Source organism: Parambassis ranga, chromosome 22, assembly GCF_900634625.1.
Source record: "Parambassis ranga chromosome 22, fParRan2.1, whole genome shotgun sequence".
NCBI lineage: Eukaryota > Metazoa > Chordata > Actinopteri > Ambassidae > Parambassis > Parambassis ranga.
Genome location: NC_041042.1, coordinates 10,036,823 through 10,055,888, shown reverse-complemented (window position 1 = coordinate 10,055,888; position 19,066 = coordinate 10,036,823). Strand labels below are relative to the sequence as shown.

The 19,066-nt window shown below is 41.2% G+C and overlaps 1 protein-coding gene across 1 annotated transcript; it reads right to left on the bottom strand.

The window, feature by feature from the left end:
* Positions 1–8,759: 8,759 nt before the first annotated feature.
* Positions 8,760–18,081, bottom strand: LOC114427514 (CD109 antigen-like). The gene is made up of 32 exons (XM_028395614.1): positions 17,970–18,081; positions 17,737–17,888; positions 17,629–17,657; positions 17,306–17,539; positions 17,074–17,196; positions 16,948–16,987; positions 16,766–16,847; positions 16,606–16,699; positions 16,403–16,529; positions 16,208–16,317; positions 15,930–16,121; positions 15,582–15,686; positions 15,428–15,490; positions 15,143–15,313; positions 14,896–15,048; positions 14,156–14,225; positions 13,976–14,060; positions 13,772–13,889; positions 13,577–13,690; positions 13,258–13,476; positions 13,017–13,158; positions 12,634–12,810; positions 12,445–12,526; positions 11,968–12,199; positions 11,704–11,875; positions 11,389–11,579; positions 11,094–11,243; positions 10,943–11,008; positions 10,238–10,377; positions 9,994–10,150; positions 9,810–9,912; positions 8,760–9,720 (listed from the first exon to the last, which is right to left on the bottom strand). Exons 1-32 carry the CDS (start codon positions 18,047–18,049, stop codon positions 9,518–9,520), a joined length of 4,176 nt encoding a protein of 1,391 aa, XP_028251415.1. The 5' UTR covers positions 18,050–18,081; the 3' UTR covers positions 8,760–9,517.
* Between the last annotated feature and the right edge of the window lie 985 nt (positions 18,082–19,066).

Sequence of the window (19,066 nt, the reverse complement as noted above, 5' to 3'; positions counted from 1 at the left end):
TCGTCAGTGGGCGGAGAAGCTGACACTGGGACTCACCAGAGACAACACACAAATCACCCTCCCTCTAACACACACACTCCTTCTCCTTTACCCTCCAAGACCAGCACACCAAAATGTGAGCCCTGTGGTTTGAAATGGAAACATGTCTCTAAATCAGAGAACCACAAGTAGACACAGGCAGGATACAGCTCCAACAATCACTACTAGAATGCACGTGCAAGCACACATACTTCTTTAGTTTATGTTCTCATCAATGGTTGTCACTAGAGAGGGAGAGGAAGACTAGAGACATAGTTGAGGGAGTTGGGGCTAACCAATTAAGCAATTACAAGCTTTGGGGCCCAGATTTTCCATGACTTAATCTTAGCAGCTTCTGGTGTTCACCATGGAGGCTCCGCAGCGTCTCCTGGAAAGAGGCCTAAGACAGGGAGATGGTGGTTTCTGATACAGACGAATGTGTATCCCCTGCTCCCCCAGGACTCAGTGGTCCAGACTTCTATCATACATCAAAGTAGGTCTAGACAGCATAAAGGCTGTTACTCCTCCACTGAGAAGAAGTGGTGCTCAATCAATGGTCACTATCTTTTGCCTTCTCTCATCACGGTCCTTTCCCATACATCCTCCTCTAGACCTATATGTAACCTCTCTTTTCCTTTAAGCTTTCTTTCTTTCCTGTCTGTCTGTCTCATAACACTCTTAAGAATGTTACCTGGATGAAACTGGGCTGGACAAGTTGGAATAGAGCGTGTCTAGGCAGGGTTATGTAAGAATCGACATGCCTGGCTTTTACAGCTCCCCACTCTCTACAGGCTGGAGCCTGTAGAGAGTGGGTAACCTAAGTATATTTCATGCCACACTAAGCAAAGGAAGGAGGAAGATAATGCCCACTGATGCTCACCTTGGCTTGATGCTTTCCGCATATGTCAACTCCCCAAGCTCAGAAGGAACGGCTGTAGAATCTATTTAGGTCAAAGCTATTACGTTTCAACCCTTATTCCCTGTCTCAGCAATTTAGGAGGTTCAGGGTGCCTTGACTCCATTTGTCTCCATCCAGTAGATGTTTCTGCCTTATGTATGGAACATAGTTTACAGAACACACGAAGGACAATGATACAAAACAGAAGAGAAAATGGAAACTTTTTTTTCCTTAGTACTAAAGGGAGTTTAGCTCAGCATGCATGTTCTTTTTCCTGTAACACCTTCCTGACATCCATAGTTGCACACATTTACACTGACTGCTTGTCAGAGTCTGAATTGAGGAACTGGGGGTGAAGTTCTTTTTCATATCTTTTAACAGTGATTGATGAATTAGTAACATTTAAAGAGAATACTGACATTTTGGGGAAACATGCTTGCTCCTTTATTGGCAAGCATTTGACAAGAAGGTTGATACTCCATATGGAAAGAAGGAAGCTAGTCAAGTATGATGCCCAATGACTATCTAGGTCAAGTTGAGTTTAAGGCACTGGGAGGCTTCCCACCATCTGTGGTCACTGCGTTGTCTGTGTAGCAGATGACGTACTGTGGACAGGTGACTAATCACAAAGCATGGCTATGCATATCTGACATGTCGCTACCACATGCACGGTTTGGCACTCACCTATCTTCAAATGGCAAATCCTGCCAAATTGGTATGCAAATTTTGTGACCTTTAAATGTTTTATGCTACACTAAGCTCACCAGCTGCTAGCTGCTATAGATGACAAAGACATGTGAGTATCACTAGTCTTTTTCTCTTGTCAGGAAAACAAGTAGGCTTTTACAATATATTTTTTTAAGTTTTTAACTTTAAACTTTTTTTTTTTAACGTTAAAGAAATTAAAACATTCACATTCACAGCAAAGTTTACAATACATCACTCAAGAAATCATCACTTACCGTTATTTGCTGCAATACTTGAATACCGTCATGGATACCTTGTGCCCAAGCACTGGACTGTAATGATTTCCATCTCACTTATTCCAAGAGAAATATCCTTTCAATGTGTTCTTGTGTGTATTTATATACTGTGCCCATGAATCAAATGTGTATGCGCTGGTGTGCTGGACAGGACACATTTCCAGGTACGTATGCAGCTGCTGGAGAAGATCCATGGCGGCAGATGACCGACCGGCCTCATGTGGACCTCAGATGTTTGAAGCCGTAAGAGGAAAATTCCAAGGAGTACAAACAATAATTCAACAGCAGCAAGAGCTGCAGTGGCTTGACAGTGTATGGATGTGGTATGGTGGAACAGAAGATATAGGACGTAAATAGGGGACAAAAGCAGCATGGATGACAGCTGCTTCAAACATGGATGATGAGTTTAAAGAGAGGCCAGGTTTTTAATGTAGCTCTGGGACCTTCCATTCCAGGAGAGATTGATGGTTTTAAATTAACTCTGGGGTTCAGATTGAGATTATGAGCCTGGCTAACAAGCATCCACAAGGTCATAGTGTCAATGATGGATTAAATATGATGTTTTGATCTATGATGAGTTTCTCAGAATCATTCCTTTCAGTAGCTTTGAAGGTAGAGATGGAACACAGCATGCTAAATTAACGAAACCTATAATATTCATCATAGCATTCTGAGAAAAATAGTTTATGTACATACAGTATTTTTGGACTAAAGCCATTTGCAACAGGCTTCTATGCTGACAGCTCTGTGTATTTGCAAACCACAAATCATTATAGACAAATGTTCTTATTGTGCCTTTGTGTTTCAGAACTGAAGTGCAGTATGCTGTGCAGGAGCTTCTGGTCCACAGGCCGTTGGCTTGGTTTCCTTCCATCCAGTCACATATGTCATCCCGACAGACATGCCTGCTGGCTGTCTGTCTGTCTGTCACGGCACAGGCTCAGCTTGTCTCCAAACAAAGTAAAGATTTACACTACAGTACGTAAGAATCAGGTACAGTTTGGGTGTGTTTCCCTCAAGTGTTTAATGTGTCAGCGGCATCCACATGGGTGGAGTGCTTGTTGTGCATGTACGTGCAGATGCTGTCTGTGGCTAAAGTTAAGAAAAAGATATGACAAAACAGCAGCACACCTTAAAATAACAAAATAATGATTGACTTGACTGAGATCTGGACATTTCTGTATGACTGTATGGGTGTGTGACTGCACAGCGTTGATGTAATGTCTGACATTGTATTACCAGTAAAACAATGGGAAAGCACTTTCCTTGCTAAAGCTATGGAGTATAATAAACCAAAACTGATTAGATTAGCCAAAGTCTGTATTTTGTTACCAATACATTTTACAAAGGTACTGAGATCAGATGTCATTACAGGCTCCATTTAGGTTGTAAAGTCAGAGGTGAATCCTCACATTAGGTCACAGTTCCAATGGGAGTCACATAATCTGGGATGTCCTTCTGTCTTGCTGCTGCTCCTGGATGTCCACATTACAAATGTAGCATTGCAGCCTCACTGATGAGATCTCAGGCCAAAGTCCAGGCCATAAAGTTTACGAGCCTTTCACTGTGAAAGTGGCAAAGTGGCAAACTTGAATTCCAGGTTGCAAATGGATGTATACTATGAGGTGAATTCATTTTACACTATACGCAAATGCATATAAATACATCTGGGCTGCATGCCCATTACAATCTGGATTTATGAAGTGCCGACAATGAATCACACATCTGAATGCTACTCCTGCCTGTAGAGCTAATAGTATGTACATGCGAGTACATCCATGCTCATTAATAGTAATGGAGTGGCAACAATTTAACAATAAAAACCTGGAAGAGTCAGCCTTGCTTGTCTTGCCTGTGTCTACCCAGGGTGCCTCTTTATAACTCTGTCACTCTCTATATTGTTGTGAACCTAACATTGCTGTGCCGCTGAGTTTTATACCATCTGCCCTCCTGCAAAAGTCCTTAAACTGTGACAGGAAATATTTAGACAACAAGCTCAGCTCTGTTGAAATCACAGGACAGATGGGAGCAGACTGGACAGAGAGAGGAAGAGTCTAGTGCACAGCAGTACCATGAGTGTTCTGTTATGAAATCGTAAGAATGCTTTCCTGTGTACTGGCCAACTAAGTCTGCAAACGATGCTTCAGTTTTAAACAGAAATGAAGACAGTCACTATCAGGACAGGGATTCGTGCAGTTTGTGTTGCAATTTAGTAATCCTTCAAATGTCAACAAAACCCTATATACCCTGGATCTTTTCTCTAAACTGACGACTGAAAGAGGTTAGTTAACAGCAAAAATCAGCCTAGAAGCCTACAATTTTTCAGTCTTTTATTCAGTTTTCTGTAAACTGGAATGGTCACAGTGATAAAATAGTGACAAAAAAGCGTGTCAATACTATTGTGCAACAAAAATTAAGTGCGTCATGTTTCCGTCACTGCTGATTGGAGCTGGAATCACCCAGGAATGACTCCCAGTTGTAGCCTTTCCACCGTGTTAGTGAAAGCTTTAGATGGAAGTAACCTAACCAAGAGGTAAAAGGTGATGTATTTCACCTGGTTGTGTTGTCTGGTTTTGATGTTGAGTTGTTGCAGTTTTTTAGGACAGTACAATAAATTGTACTTGATTTACTCGAAAAAGTAAAATAAAGCGAGATGAAGCACTTTCATTTTTCCACTGAGGCTGACCATAGTGATTTACAGTATCATGCAATGTAAATGTAGTTTGATAAAATGTAAGTGATGAAGTGTTTCTAGAAGACGAAACACAGAAGCTCATATCTGATTTTGTACACTCCATCTCAACTGCGACTCAAGAATTTCCACCATTTTCAAGTGTTCATTATCACAGAGCCATACGTCAGTGGAATAACATTGCAGGAGAGTTTATTTTCTCAGCTCCCTCCATTCATCAGTCCCCTGATCCCTGCTACTGCCCTAGCCTCTCACGTCACATGAGTTTAGATGAGAGCTGCGCAACCTCCGTGTGGAAGCAGCCGGTCGTGCAAACCCAGACGACTCCGAGGGTGTTTGGGTCCTAATCAGGCTGCAGGAACTCCCACTCCTGCGGTTTAGACACATAATAATCTCATGTCAGTCAGATACGTCCGTACAAACACACATGTGCTGCTCTCACAGGGATTTTGCACACATAAACAGTCTTGCTTTGATTTCATCTCATCTTTTTTTTTGCCTTATGTCCAAATAAATTACAAACACACTTGCGTATACACATACAGGAGCAGTGCTGTAAGCCTATTTCCACCTGTTTCTTATTACTCTAATTGGCTAGTGATGTTGAGGAAATGTGTGACAGCTGAATTTGAGGTAGCAGAACTGGCCCTGGTGAAAAATGAGTGGAAAACTAGGCAAGCACCTTAGTGAGAAAGGCCATACCAGCATCAAGAGTGAGAGTATGCTGCCTGTGTGTGTGTGTCTGTCTTTAACACACAAAGACAGAGGTAGATTAACTCTGATGTCTGAAGTAAGAGGCTAGATGAATGGAGCACAGAAGCGATGAGTCAAGAAGCCCTCCTCCTGAACCAGACTCAGTCAATCAATCACACTCAAAGGGGCTGGTACCGTTGATGCACTCTCACCTCAATGAAAACTTCTTTCTGTTGAAAAGGAGCTAAAAGTCAGTCACATAAAGAAATATACAGGCTCAGATAAATGTAGCAGTGAAAGGAAGTGAATGTATGTGTATTTTTCGGAAATGAATTTTTTTTTTTTGGTGGCAGTTTGTTCACTTTGTGTGTGCCATGGTCATGAGAGAGAGAGAGGGGTCAGCCATCCTGCCAACTATCAAGTAGATGTGTGCATATTTCACATAATACATTAAAACCCCAAACTAAATATTAATCTTCATATCTGTGGAGACTTTCATGGAAATCCTTCCAACAGCTGTTGAGACCCTACAGTTCGGAGCATAGTGATGAACTTTTGAATGATAGACAGATTTCCAACTCAACACAGCTAACACAGCATAATATACTAATTTCTATCTCATACTATTTTCTGGCTCAGTGAGTTTTTCTTTGTTATTGTTAATAACTCATTTTAATGAGAGGAAACCTCCCAGTTCCTGAAAATAGGCCTGCAGGGCCACAACGCTGATTATATTAATCATGACTTTGTGGTACAGTTTGTGGTTTTCTGTCTCACTGGGCTTGTAGCAGCTCATACTTTTGATAATTTAACGCAAACACATGAAGCTAGGAGACAGTGACTCACTTGGGCAGATAGCCTTCATCTGTGCATGTATACACACATACTCCAATCACCCAAACATAGTGTTTGCTGGTGACGAAGCATGAAGCAGACCTCTAGAGTCTGAGAGGATCATACCATAGTGATAAGGTCAGGCTCACTGTGTGGACCTTCTGCTCTGCTTTTTCGCTGTAGAGTCTCTTCTGTCTAGGATATGCTCGCCTGTCTGGGCCAACCTGCTCAGGGTCACATGGGGGTTGTGTAAATACACAATTCAGTCTGGGTGGGATGGAAGCTCAAAGGGATTTTCCATGACTCGCCCCGGTGAATGGAGCGTGCCTTGCCAAACAAATGTGTCATCATCCTCCTAAACGATAGGGAGTCATTTAGGTAGCATCACAGGGGAATTGGACATTTTCCCTTGGATTCATCTTTGTTGTTGTCTGTCATGACAAATGAAACAGCAGTAGGTTTCCATATGATGTGGTTGTTTGTTGTTATGGTGATTCTTTCCTACTGATGTCATCTGGAGCAGGGCCACGGGGAGCAATTTTGAATCTCTGCTTTTTAGGACAAATGTTTTACCGAAATACATCATCAAACCTGCCAGGAGCACTTCCTGACAGTATCATTCCACACTGAACAGTGACCACAAGTAAAATGATAGTTAATCATAAGCAACAGAGGTAGCACACTGAAATACACACAGCTAACCTTTCTTTGACGAATGTGTTCTCATACTTATGCAATGTGACACAATTTCAACTTACTGCCAGTGTGAATTGCTTAGATAAGCAAAACACGCACTTCATGTCATCTGTCATGCTGACTTCAACAACAGTATTGCATGTCTCTTTAATGTCTCCCATTAAGAGATGAAGCACATAAATAATCATCTCCTTCACTTTGTTTACCCCACTCTGTATCTCCTTGGTGACAGGCCTGTTGCCAACATCATTTTCTCACAACCACATTGAGTGAATATTAATAAATGTCATCAGAATGAATGGGCCTGATTTATGAGTTTAGACCTCAGTGTCCCTGGCATGATATGACCTAACCACAAGCTCCAGAGTCCTCTGCAGAAGCACAGATGAGTTATTTTTTACAGAAGCTTCACTCTGGGACACATTACATTTAGTTCTTTTTAATCTCTCCACAGCTACATGACAAATTGCTGAAAGATAGATGCTCTATAATGCTATAAATCTTCCTCTGTCTCTTCTTCATACATTGATTCCCTAAGAAAATCTTCTTAATGCTTTAAGTGCACTTTACCTAATCTGTTTGAGCTAAGGTATAAGACAGTTATCAGCAAGTAAAATATTATGAGCAGCCCCTGATTGATTGTCTGTTTTTATAGTTTGACCCACAACAAATGTCTGGTTAGCAAGGGTCATTTCTTTTGACCTATGTGTGTGTTGTTTTACCACATGAATGCACATTCAGACCCTAGGCACAGTTTACAAAACATTACAAACATTTATCTGATGGCAATAAATAATATGTTAGCATAGAGGATGCATCTGTTCTGTGCATCAGAGGATCCACCGTGACTTTCTCCAGCCATGAAGGTGGCTCCTCCATGCAGAAGGACTATCACATCCTCCTAACATGATAAACGCTTGTTGTATTTATTAGTAACAACAAGTTGTAATTAAATCAAAAAAGCATGTAATGTGTGTCGGCCAAAAGTATTTTCTTCCTGTGATACTATCAGTTTTCACAGGCTTCAGGTCTTTCCTGTGCTCTGACTCCGTCTCTATAATGATGTCAAGCCTGCCATCTAGCGTTGGTGAATTTAGTACGCCGGCTTTGGAGCTTTTTGTTGGAGCTGTATGAAAAAGCTTTGGGGTAGCTGTGAGGAAAATTGGCAAGACGTGCTTAAAGTCTAGCTTGAACTCCTGTAAGCAACTGCTGTGCAGTAACATCTAGAACAACATGTTTATACAGGGTAATTCCTTAAACCAGCAACATATGTGAAGACTGTGGGGAGACAGGGAGAACCACAAACAGCGTGATCACATATGGTAAACATTTGGATATCATAATATACATTAATTTGTATATTATAGCTGTATATTAGAATAACTCTACTTTGTTTTGAGGGATTTTCTGACTGAAGTAATGATCTTACTTAATTTGAAAGCAGTATAGACCACAAGGAAAGTGATTCTCACACAGTGTAGCCTATAATAGACAAAAACAAAAATCAAAGGTACGTGTGTGTGTGAAAAACATGTGCTTGTGTAGCATCTAATATTCACCATTCCATGTCTGCTTTTGCTTAAGAACAAAAGACTTTATTGTCCCCTAGAGGGAAACTGTTTTGCCAGTGTGGATTATACAACATCTAACACATAAAAACCAGACATGCATTTCCATCAAACCACCAAAGGCCAAGAAAGCATTTTGAGGGTAAAGCCTTAAAAAAAAAGTTTAATGGTCATGCTCAGTTCCAGTATAAGCATCCTGCCACTGTTGGTAGACAAATCTAACTCCAGTTTAACATTTATTTGTCTTGGGAACTCAACAAAGAGAAATAATGACAGTAATGTTATTTTTAAAGTACAGTTCTGCAGGTGCGATATTGATAATCTGTGCAGCAAATTATAATCAATGGATTATGTTCTGATGATAATGCTATCAGGTGTTTATATAGTACAAAATGAAAAATGCCACGGACTAAACGCAGTAGGCCCAATCTTCAGATATAACATTCATGACACGTTAGTGATGTCAAAGCTTATTACTCTCTGGAGATGACTTACATGTGTGCATTTGCTCTGCATATTTCTGCAGGTCAGTCTGCATTCCTCTGGCTCACTGTAATATGATGGGGGAAGATGGGCTGGGCAGGCTTTATCTCACTCCAAAGGACCTTATAGTGCCATGTTTACACAATAACTCAGTGAGGCCTGGTTCACTTAAGGACTGTTAAGTATCAACAGGAGTAAAAACATATTAAATCCAAAAAGACAGCCATTCTGTAAAAAGTGCAGCTAAGCAGTAGAATAATCCTTGCTTAGCCTTTATATAACTTCCAGACAGCTGAACATGTCTGACACATGTGGTTCAGAGGAAATACAATCTCAACTTTTTCAGCTGGCAGCTACTAAGGAGTTCTTTATTTAATGTTAAAAGAAAAAAGGGAAAGTTTTAAATTGTTTAAAGTATGACATCCATTAATAAGCATTCATTTTGGATTCAAAAGCAATGCAAAACACATCGTAAACAGTAGATGGCACATGTGCATCAAGCATTAGAGCTGTATGCAAACAGCCCCCTAAATATTACAATCATTTGTCGAGAAACATTTTGAAGAAAAGAAACATGTATCCAGTACATATTAAAATGTGTGTATATACCTAATCTATATAATATGTATGCAATTCTTCAAGTTCTATCTAATCAGCCTATAGTAAGAAAAGCAATCATTCCAGCAAGCAGGCAACATAAGCTGTAAGAAGCGCTTCTAATGGAGTGAGATACCAGCGGGGAGGGCACTGTGATGGTGATTCCTGGCCTGCAGCGATCGCAGTTTGAACCGCAGTAGAAGCAGGCACCCACCCCGGAAAGCACATCTGACTTGTATGTGCTTATCGCTTTCCTTGCTAAAAAAGTGATCAAATGACATGAGGATCAGTGGTCGGTCATACTGTGCATCCCTGTGAGATAAAGGCAATACAGCAGTTGTACTCACTAGGTTCGTAGTAGTCGTAAACATGCACCACGGCACTGTGTAAATGAGCCACTTTGTAATGTCTGATGAAAGGAAGTCTGATGCAAACCTCCGTCTTGTTAAGCTGCAAAATTAAAAATAGATAATATATAACATATGCAAACATAATCGTTTTTACAACATAACTTGTGAGTCATGAGCTTACTGAATCTAGGTACAGGCTGACTTTCTCAGGTGTCATCTCCACCTTCTTGATAAGACCTGTTGGGACAGCAGCTCCGGGCGAGAGGGTGAAACCACTCAACATGCCAACATCCAGCAAAGCCATACCTGTCCTAGGTATTACCTGACTGTCCTTCAGCCTAGGCAACACAAAATTAAGATATGAGACGGAAAATGCACAGTAATGTACATAAAGGGGACACTCACAGTATTTCTAACTGCATTACCTTGTGCATATTTCCAGCATCATGTGATCGTGGTCTCTGTCACCACTTACTTCAACATGTAATGTGAAAGCTTCCTCGCTTGTGGCCTGTTGGAGGTGCTGAGAAAACGCTTTGCTGTCCAGATTGTAAAACACATTCAACTAGAGAAAAATAGTTCAAAGTAGGTTAAAAATGTAAAAAACTATATTCAATCTGTTTACTTCCTGTACAGAAAAAAAATGAAAACAACACGTTAAAAAACACTACAGTTTTTTTGTTTTTAAATTTAGAATACAGTCAAAAGATTAACAATTTATTAGTGTTCAAAAACGTTGAAGCGGGGCAACTGGACTTGTAGAGTTCAATTGCCTCGATTCAACCTTTTATAGAAAATAAGCTGGAAGACTGAGAAGCTTCATCAACATACTGTTGAGTGATATTATTGGGATGTACTGAACACAGACAGACATTAGTCTGCGTCCCAGATGTTAGCTGCTGGTCTATTATCATGCTACATTTGCATTTCGCTGTTTTGATTGAGCATTCATAATGCAGGACGTTTTCTGGGTGAATCTATCATGCACAGCTGCTGGGATCCATTTATTCTGGTCATGCTCCAGTAGTTAAACAATACGGAAAGATTCCTGTTGTGTAATGGGTGGATGCAAATTGTAGTCAGATCTCTAGCATACAATTAATTCGTGTGAAAAAGCATGAAAACTATACCTGGAAGGTGGCGAATCCTCTTCCCTCCATGTATATGTTTAGATGAAGATCTTTATCAGCATTAATCTGAGAAACATAGAATAAAAATGGTCGAATTACAGAGGGCTACAGAGTACGTGTAACCACCTAATACATAGGTTAATGAATGCACCTCTTGGCTTTGATACGCTCGATAGTTGGTGGAGTTGATTTGAAACAGTGACACAAATTTTGGGGCAGATATATTAAACCTGAGGTCAATGGCGACTGCACCGCTGAACGCAGCATATTTAGCCAGAGCCTGGAGGGCAACCACTGTGTCCTAAGGAAGAAAACAAAACATGTGGGTTACATGACCTTTTAATGTGGTATGTACTGTTGTATTTTAGCAAATCAGGCTCACTAATTTTTTTTTTCTTTAATCAAAACATACATTTTAGTAGTAGTAGTAAATAGTTTAGTCTCACCTGGGTCGTCCCGTAGCCCCCCAGATGGTTTCTCTGCATGCTTAACCACTTCATAAGTGCAATAGCCTCATTGAAGCTCCCACGCCTAAATAGCGCCAGCAGCACATAAGAGGTCATTTCAATCTGTGCTGAGCGGACCTGATGGGCATCTGACCCCATACCAGCAGATGATGTCCACATCATGACTCCATCTTAGGCAAAGAGTTATAGTAATCAATAAATAAGCAGCTCCATGTGTTGCTGGTTCAGCTGTATCATCAATAACAACGCTTTCTTTTTCTTTTCTTTTTTTGCTATTTGCCAGAACACAATCACCTTTGATGTGTGCCCTCCTGCTGAGCTCTCTGAGGACGTTGCCAGCCACTGGACTGTTGACCAGAGATAATGCATAAGCCACTAGACATAGGCTGTAGTTGCTGACCACACCACTAGAGAATTTGTTCTCCAGGTAAGTCTTAGCCTTGGACACGCTCTCAGAGTATGAGTCCTTCAAACAAAGAAACGGGACAGAAGATTGTGCTATATATATATAATGTTGACTTGTTCATAAAATCTTATACAGATGTTCCCCTGACTCACCACATCTTTCTCAGCCTCCACAAGTGCCATTAGTACATAAGCAGTGAGTGCTACTGGGCCATCATCCAGCCCTCCCTGCATTTCTGTGTGTATCAGCTGCCCCCGCTCAGTGAACTCCCCCTGGGACCCCTGCTGTTTCAAAAGCCAAGTCATGGCCTTGGTCAGGACGCTCTGGTCTACCTGCATGTAGAGCTGAGCCTCGAAGAAGCACCGCAGTACAAAGGCTGTCAGCCTAGAAACACAGGAGGGATGAGAGAAAGAGAGGCAGAGAAGTGAATATATATTGACTGATATTATGAAAGCTTTTTGTGTGTCGTACCCAATTTTTCCCTTTTTCTATTATTTATGCTAATTAGGAGTTGCCTCCCTGCTATTTTACAAGCATTTCATTGCTCAGATGACCCCTATGTCAATATTACAGATATGACAATAAACCTGAATTGACACTTCTGAATCTTGAAAAATGAGGTGACCCACCATGTGCTACCAGAGGGGTCACTGTTCCCAAAGGCGCTGAAGGACCCATTGTCTTGCTGGTAGGACAGTTGTCTCTGATATCCTTACACCACAAAGCAAAACATATTTAGGTCATAAGACATCCTGTGAATTATCTCTCGGATGCTTTGTTATAAAGAATGTGTAGAAACTGATGTAAAGGCAAATTACCTTCCATCATGTAGCCCATCGCTCTCCTCCTGACCTCTTTGTCATCCTGATTTGAACTGTTCAGGTACTTCAGGACATAAACATTTGGAGCAAAGTGGATCATGTTCTGCTCCCCACATCCAACAGGCATCTGGATCAGTGAATCCAAATATTTGATGGACAATGCCAATATGTCACCTGTTTAAAGCAATGCACAAGGATAGGTTGTCTTTACTGCTAAGTCAGCAATAAACAGTAGTAAGAAATGGTTAAATTGTTTTAATTTGAAGTGTATCTCAAAGAATACAAAGAGCACTAAACACACAGGCATCTGCCAGCACTTGTGCCTGGTAGTCAACATAAGATACTTCTGGTACAACAGGAAGGACAGAGAGTAGACGTACCAACCAATGCCATATGGGCCCTCTGGCTTCCTGGTACCACATCTGGTGGAAAGGCAAAGGAGATGGTTCTGGAATTGTTGTACTTCCCTGGCTCCAGCTCCAGAAACAGAGTCTGTGAGATGGTCTGTTCAACTCCTTCAGGCTTTAGGAAAATGAAAATAATTGAATTATTATATTATCATCGGATTAACATATGCTAAACCAACAAAAGGGACCAATCCATGTCCTTTTCACTCCATACCTTCACGTTTACTCTCCGACTCAGGCTTTCAGAGGCCTCTTCAGATACAGCATCCACTGATATGTCCATCTCACCCAGAACTAAAGGCCTTATAGCGAACAGGGCTGAAGCTGAAACATGGCTCCCTAAAGTCAGTTTTTGGGCATTTACAACAGACACACCTTTTCTGTCTGTCAACACAAACTCAAATGCCTCACTCTGCGCTAGGAGCACAATGATCTGTGAACAGAAACAAATCATAGTCCATTACATATATGTATGATAGTAATAGATCTGTATCTAAAAAGCTTATTCATATTCTGACAACAGGTCAACATACATCTATGTCCTTCTCTAAATGGTTGATGATATTCACTTCCAGCACAATCTCCTCTCCTCTGATGAGGTGTGGTGGGACATCCATAGATAAGGAGAAATCTTTGGTTACAATCAGCTGTCAATAAGAGAACATAAGCCATTAGAAATCAGAGTGGGAAGTGGGACTCTGAGAGACAACTCTGGCTTGTTTTGTTACCTTTTGTGGCACCGGAGTGAATCCCAAACCCTGGTTCTCTGACATCACCAGAGCTAAAGCTCTCAAAGAAGTAACACCATCGGGCACTGTTATTTTCCCACTTGTCCATACCATATCACTGAGAGAAATGAGAGAAAGCAGATGGGCATGTAGTGAAAATATATTTGATTCCTCTGCCCACCAGATGCTCCATTCAGGCCTCACCTAACAGTAGCATCTAACCACAGTAAGGATTCAGTGTCATCTGTCCACTGGCTCCAGTACTTCTGCACCACTGGGACATCTCTGTCTGAAAGGCATCCAAAAAAATGGAAAGTAACCGTGATCAAGACACAATGCCAAAATGGCCACAAGAGGGAGTGTTGCATAGAGAGCCACTCCTACCACTTTTAGGTCCTCTATGCTGCTTCATCTTAAACAACCGTGCATTGGTTAACATCCACTGGTTACATTCCTGCAATATGAGAGCAAAAATAAAATGACAGTAAATCTGATATTGCTGTAAGAGGTAGACATTCAGGTCAGGTCCATAGCTGCTGACGTAAGGTGTAAAAGTGTCTCTGCATGTGCTAGAGGGGTTCTCGGTTTTTAAATCATCTATTCTACCATGCACAATACAAGCCACCAGAGCTTTGGACATGTGAAACGGGGATGGAGCTTTGTTTCCTCTATCTTTTAGCAATCAATAACCCTCAGGCACGGCGCCCAGCACACTAGAGTTACTAGCTCTTAGAAACAGGAGTCACCTCGGAACAAAGCAGACAGATATGTTACATCCAGACCAGCCGGTTTAATGATCAAATTGAATGCCAATACTGGGAAAAGTGTGCCAATGGACACATAACAACAGATTGAGATGGCAGGGAGGGCTTTTCTGCAATGAAACTGTGAAATGGACAAAGGAGAGTGAAGCAAATCTGACAGTATCTAAACAAGTGACTGCTGAGAAAGGTCACCGACTTTCAGATTAAACTTTTCCCTTTTGTCTGCTGACATAAACCTACTTTCCTGTAGCTCCTGGGTTCAGATCGAATGATTTTCAATAACAATTACACAAAAACATTTATTTAAGCATTTTGTTTTGAAGTGCAAAGTAGAATTGCCCTTTGAGACTTTGGAAATACCTCCTCCAATTTCACATCCACGTCAGCATGTGTAGCATCATCGTGCGTTCCCATCACCATGATGCCCACCTGGGACATGGTTTCACCCAGAGTCACTGTGAGTGATACTTGCTCACCTGGGTGGGCCTTGTCACTGCTCCAGGTTAGATTTACCTGAAGCACACAAATTAATGTTTAAAATTAAGAGGTATCACTGTTTTGAACTTAGATTAGAATATATATATATATATATAAAAAATGATCATACATTGTTGTATGGATAAATGAGTATATGTAGGGTGTCAGTGGGAACCTCTCCATCTGAAAGCATACTGTAGACAGTGATACAGGCTTCAGGGAACCAGGACAGCTCTGGAGTCAGAGAGAAAGAGGAGGAGTTTTTTGTCCCGGCTGCCAACACTTGGCCTTTAGAGGTCACCTAGAAGTTCATATAAATAACATATAAATAACATCCCAATCTGCACACACTGGAATCCACATTGACTGATGTAAAGAGAAAACAAAGTACCACATGCATAATATGTAAACATACCACAAAGTGAAGTTTTGGCAGTTGAAAGGTGCTCTCCACGCTTAGCTGAAGAGGAATGCTAACCTGAAAATTTACATTTTTTGGTAAATGGTGCCTTAGATGCATTATTAATGACATTGTAAGCCTTCCTGTTTAATAGTAAACAAATATATACCTTTGCAGGTGAGGTATTGACTGGGGAAATCTGAATGTATGAGCCACTGGGAGAGGAGTCGTTTGTGTAGAGCTTCAGAGTCTCCTCACTGGATTGGAATGTGGCCTGAGTATAAAAGATATATTATAAAAGAAGAAGATTAGGTGAATGAAATATAAAGCTCATTTTGAGGTTCATCTTGTAAAATCCGATCACACTTCAGTTTACAGGACATGTCTAAAGGGTTTTTTTGTATAATGGTAGCAGTGTTACTGTACTAAAAGTTCTCCTCTTACGTTCACGAAACTGCTGAATAGAGTTTTCCCTGAAGGACCACCATAGGACGTACCATAAATCAAAAATACTCACTGAAACCAAAAGCATCACTACTCGCTCCTGTAATTTAAACTTTATGTGGACATTCCCATCCTCAGGCACAGGAAGTGTCAGAGTGGTAGGTTCAGCAGTCATCACTGCTGTTCTCTGAGTGACTTTAACCACAGCAGAGTGCATCAAATCCTCTGTGCTGAGTGGCTTTCCGTCATATCTAGAGATCCTAAGCTGTGAAAGGGGGAGAGGGCAGTTATGCCAGGGAAACAATGGTTCATTAGAAAAAGTGAAGTACAAGATAATAACATTTCACTTACTTTGGCAGAAAAGTGTAAAGATGGCTTAAGTGTCTCTGGAAAATTGAGGAACGTGAGCTGGAATGTGTTCCGCATAAGGTGGACTTCAATGGTTTTGTTCACTTTCAATCCTAAAGCAACAGCAAAACGTCATTTTGTGGTATGATGTTGCAGCTAAAATGTATAATAATGATACCATAATAAAACATATCATACCTGTGGAGTTGTCAGTAACGCAGGCAGCAACGTGTACGACAGCATTGCCATTACTGCTAGTTACTAATGAGGTCTGCAGGGCCTGAAGTTGATTATTGCTGAAGAAAAACTGGGTTGACCCATAGATCTGAAAGATGAGATAGGGTTTATTGTAGCACTCCTGTTTATGTCTAAAGATGAATGCACAAGCTTTAAATGCTCACCTCTTTCGGTTGCGTTAGCAGGGATGGAGAGGCTGTATCATTCATAGAGACCGAAACGGCTAATGTTCCATGTACAGGTTGTCCAGTGTAGTAACTGGAGGATAAAAAGCGGTATTATTCTATAGAACTTTAAATATAAATGTATTATAATTGAACTTACAGAGCTCTCACTGATCCTGAGATGTCACCTCCAACCAGGACTTGTGAAGGTGTATTCACCAGCAGCTCAAAGGAATGATGCTCTGTTACAGCAGTAAGTAAAATCATTACCAAGAATTTTTAATGCATTAAAAGAAATGTGTTAATGTAATTAATTAACACAATGTAATTTCAACTTTTTACCATTGTGATCCACAATGAATGCTTTCCCATTAGTCACACCCTGTGAAGAAGAATGATGGGAGATAAAATGAGACGTTCAATAGCAGTCTTAACTACACAAAGTACATTTGTATTTATCAACCCTACATTCACTGTGGTTGTAATCGCCCACTGTCCAAAAGAAGCGTTGTGTGCTAAAGTGAAGTCCCGCAACACGATCCCCTGATTCCCTGTGGACTTCCACCTCTCAACAACTCTCCCAGCAGGATCCTTGATGAGACAAAGGGAGACAGTTGATGTTCCCCATAAGACAATGCCTGACAAGAGATGGAACAAGCTCCTCTTGCTTTGTTCTCCCAGTCAAAAAACAGACACCCACCTGTACAGACATCTCCACCATGCCTCTATATGGACGGTTATCCAGCTGAACAAACACAATTCTGACTTGGACGGCGTCCCCCGGTTGGTAGCGGGATCTGTCGGTTTGGATGAAGGAAGAGACGTTCCTGAGGTTGAAGAGGAGGGTGGTGGTGTTGGTGAAAATAAGACTGTCCCCTCTGTAGCACCACACCGTCAAGTTTAAGAGGGAATTGTGGGTTATGGAGCCAGGAATCTGGAGCGATGATGAGATACGCATAAATCACACGTATACCTGAGGATTTCTCTCTCATTTCCTCTAAAGGAAAAGACATATATACTCACAGGAGGAAGCGTGAGGACCCTGGTCAAACCTTTAAAAACAGAATGATGTTTTAGAGTCAGAAAAGTCATCAAATGAAACGAATCCCAAATCTCTCTGTAACATAACACCTCCTTGGATGTCCTCTGTTTGGGACACTCTGGTGTTGCCTTGTGCCATTTCAGCTCTCACTCTTCCAGGGAAATCAGCAAAAACGGTGACGGCCAGCGGAGTAGAGGTACCAGCATGCACCTCCTCTGGACCCGAGATCAGAAACAATGCACTGGGAAGAGAAGTGCATTAGCCAAACAGGTCAGTTGTGTTCATGTTAGAATTAAGTAAAAACTGATGGTGACAGCCTTACCTGGAGGACTGCTGTGTCGAACCAAACGCAGCAAGACACACAACTTCCAAACACACAGCTAGAGTCCAGATCCCGTTCATGTTGCTCACCCTTGTTTCAGACCCCAAACTGACAAACCTTACTTCATGTAACTAAACCAGCCTCACCTGTGTGTGACAAACTCCACCTCCCGTCCCCTTCGCCAACAACACATTCATTCACATGTTGATACACAAACTCATACACCATGATGCACAGACTTGCACACACCTTTTGTTTGCACATTCTTAACACCTCTGCCCAGGGGGCGCTTCTCATCTGTCTTTTCAGAGTCTGACAATTCCCAGTCCTACCAAATCCCAGAGAGGGAGAAAGAGGCGGCCCGGTGTTATTGTTTCCATACTGAGAAGAAAATACGTCTTGAATGTCAGACGGAACACAACGCTGCATGTGATATGTGATGCAAAATCACCAGGGACTTTTTCTTGGCATGTTATCTCAAAATAGAAGCTGCTCTTGTAATCTGCATTATTTTTGCAAACATTTTATTGTTTAATAGGACTGTTGTCGGACTACTCCCAATATACATCTATGTGTTAAACAGGCTTGGCATTTCAATTACACATGATGACAGGCCAGCAGTGTTTTATCTCAGGAGACAACAAATGTTTTTTTTTTCTTCTGGCTTGCTTTAAACTGGGGACAGCTTATATTTGTACTTCTTTACTGTTCATATTTATACTTTACTTAAAATAATAAAAAAGTAAAAAAAAACAGTACATTTTGCAGCCATTATCTGTACTTTCTACTCCTCTACATTTCTACAATGATTGTTATTACTCCTTACATTTTATAATTACAGTTTAAACCAATCAGGCTGTATCGGCTCCAGTGATAGCAGAGCTCCTGTTTGGCAGCAGGACCTCAGTGGACTATACTGTCACTGGCCTCCTGTCCTTTGCAGCTAACTTCACCATTGAATGTGGGTCCAGTCAGCCTCCACTGAACTGAGCCACCCAGGGGCGTACTTAAAAAGATATGTTTGGATTTAGAGGGCCCAAAAACAATTGGTGGATATACCAGAGCATTCTGTGTCAGCCTCAAAGAGTTGCTGGTAG

What these genes read in the sequence shown, in the direction of transcription:
- LOC114427514 (XM_028395614.1), bottom strand. Translation starts at nt 18,049, where the DNA reads ATGAACGGGATCTGGACTCTAGCTGTGTGTTTGGAAGTTGTGTGTCTT. An exon ending in TGCTAACGCAACCGAAAGAG is followed by an intron (nt 16,530 to 16,605) that starts GTGAGCATTTAA and finishes CTCATCTTTCAG; the next exon opens with ATCTATGGGTCAACCCAGTT. An exon ending in GTCGGAGAGTAAACGTGAAG is followed by an intron (nt 13,159 to 13,257) that starts GTATGGAGTGAA and finishes ATTTTCCTAAAG; the next exon opens with CCTGAAGGAGTTGAACAGAC.